At 50.6% G+C, this 2215-nt stretch overlaps 1 protein-coding gene across 1 annotated transcript; it reads left to right on the top strand.

Moving 5' to 3' along the window:
* The first annotated feature begins 430 nt into the window (after positions 1–430).
* Positions 431–1516, top strand: LOC104518280 (chemokine-like receptor 1). The gene has a single exon (XM_010172280.1). It carries the CDS (start codon positions 431–433, stop codon positions 1514–1516), a length of 1086 nt encoding a protein of 361 aa, XP_010170582.1.
* Positions 1517–2215: the final 699 nt, after the last annotated feature.

The following is a 2215-nucleotide window of genomic DNA, read 5'->3' as shown; positions in this document are numbered from 1 at the left end:
CCCAACTCTCTCAGCCTGGCCTCATAGGAGACAGATCTTGACCATCCTCGATGTTTCTGATGTTTTTTGCTATCTTCATTTGTCATTGGCTATCGAAGAGGACTTGTCACAGCTGAGGGGTTTGGGTTTGCAGGGTTCTGCTGCTGGACCATGCTGGGTTGCTGTTGTAGGCCGTTTATGGAGGTGTCATTCCAACAGTGCTGACACCAACAGCAGAACCTGGGTCAGTTTCTCTGGTCACGGTGGTTTCTGTGACATGCAGGTGCTGCAGAGAAGGACTTTATATCAACTATATATGAAGTTCTATAATTGGCTTTGCACGTAGGTTTTGTGTAGAGCTCCTAGAAGCTCTTCCCTTCCCCTGAGCCGCAGGAGCAGCAGGTCACAGCGGTGTGTGCTGTTATGATTTCAGGACTCGAGGTCGCTGGTGATGGAGAGCGTCTCTTCTTCTCCATCCCCCTTCCCTGCCAGTTCCCCTGATGTGCAGTTGGAGAACACCACTGCCCAGGACTACTACTCCGGCCTCCAGAAGAGCATGCACGTCCTCTCCATGGTGGTGTACAGCATCGCCTGTTTGCTGGGGGTGACAGGGAACGGCCTCGTCATCTGGATTGCGGGCTTCAAGATGAAGAAGACGGTCAACTCCGTCTGGTTCCTCAACCTGGCCATTGCTGACTTCATCTTCACCTTCTTCCTGCCCCTCAGCATCGCCTACACCGCCCTGGGCTTCCACTGGCCGTTTGGGAAGCTCCTGTGCAAGCTGAACAGCACCATCGCGTTCCTCAACATGTTTGCCAGCGTCTTCCTCCTGACGGTCATCAGCATGGACCGCTGCGTTTCTGTGGCCTTTCCCGTCTGGTCTCACAACCGCAGGAGCCCGGAGCTGGCAGCCAGGATCGCAGTGGGGACGTGGGTCCTGGCTCTCCTCCTCAGCTCCCCGTACCTCGTCTTTCGGGACACCGTGGTCAGTTCCAGGAACATCACCAGCTGCTATAATAATTTTGCTCTGTCCGATGACTACACGTCCGAGGCAACGCGGAGGCTGTGGAGGATGCGGCATAAAGCCATGATCATAACGCGGTTCTTGTGCGGGTTCCTCATCCCTTTCATGGTGATCCTCATCTGCTACACCATCGTTGCTGTCAAGCTGAAAAGAAGGCAGTTGGCCAGCTCTGCGAAGCCATACAGAATTATCATTGCTGTCACGGTCTCGTTTTTCCTCTGTTATTTCCCCTATCACGTCTTCTCCTTGCTGGAGATATCCAAAAACTCTTCCAGTCATGAGATGAAAATGGCTCTTTACATAGGGATCCCCTTGGTTTCCAGCCTCGCTTTCTTCAACAGCTGCATCAACCCCATCCTGTACGTATTTGTGGGGCCGGATTTCAAGGAGAAGTTTCGCCAGTCCATCCTGTCAACCTTTGAAGGTGCCTTCAGCGAGGAGTCGGTCCTGGGCAGCCTGACCAGCAGGAGAAAGTCCAGGTCTGCTTCAGAAGCAGAGGTCCCAAGGCTCTGAGCAGGTGCTGGTATGGAGGGGGAGGTTCTCTTCTCTTCTCTTCTCTTCTCTTCTCTTCTCTTCTCTTCTCTTCTCTTCTCTTCTCTTCTCTTCTCTTCTCTCTCCTCTCTCCTCTCCTCTCCTCTCCTCTCCTCTCTACTCGTGAAAGTAAGTCATATTAATACCACATTTAAAAGTCACATTAACACTATATTTAATCATTAACATCTTGAAAGATATGTGCAACAGTAGAAATGTTAGCTAGTGCTATAACAATGGGGTTGATTGGTTGTATTCCTAACGTTGTTTTACAACAGAGACTTCAAAAGATTGGGGCTTTGGTTGACCCTGTTTACCTGTAGGTTCTGCTCTTGTCTTCTCTTCTCTTCTCTTCTCTGCTCTTGTCTTCTCTTCTCTTCTCTTCTCTTCTCTTCTCTTCTCTTCTCTCTCCTCTCTCCTCTCCTCTCCTCTCCTCTCCAGTTTTCCCTCATTTCAGAGCTGTGATCGCAGCACTGGGGGCTGCAAACGGCTGCACGTGCTCACAAAAGTGTGATCTCATGGTTTTTGAGGTATCTCCAACCTACTATGACTTAATATACTATGGAAATTGAACAACTCTGGAGCTGGAGAAGGGTGAGAAAGTCCAAATACATCTTGCTCCTTGCGCCACTTCGCTGGCTGCCTTGTTTCCTGGTACCTTTTCCATGCCCTGTGGTCCAT

Source organism: Antrostomus carolinensis, unplaced genomic scaffold (genome assembly GCF_000700745.2).
Source record: "Antrostomus carolinensis isolate BGI_N321 unplaced genomic scaffold, ASM70074v2 scaffold27847, whole genome shotgun sequence".
In the NCBI taxonomy this organism is placed as follows: domain Eukaryota; kingdom Metazoa; phylum Chordata; class Aves; order Caprimulgiformes; family Caprimulgidae; genus Antrostomus; species Antrostomus carolinensis.
Note: the sequence above shows the minus strand (reverse complement) of the source record. Positions and strands in the feature narration are given on the sequence as shown.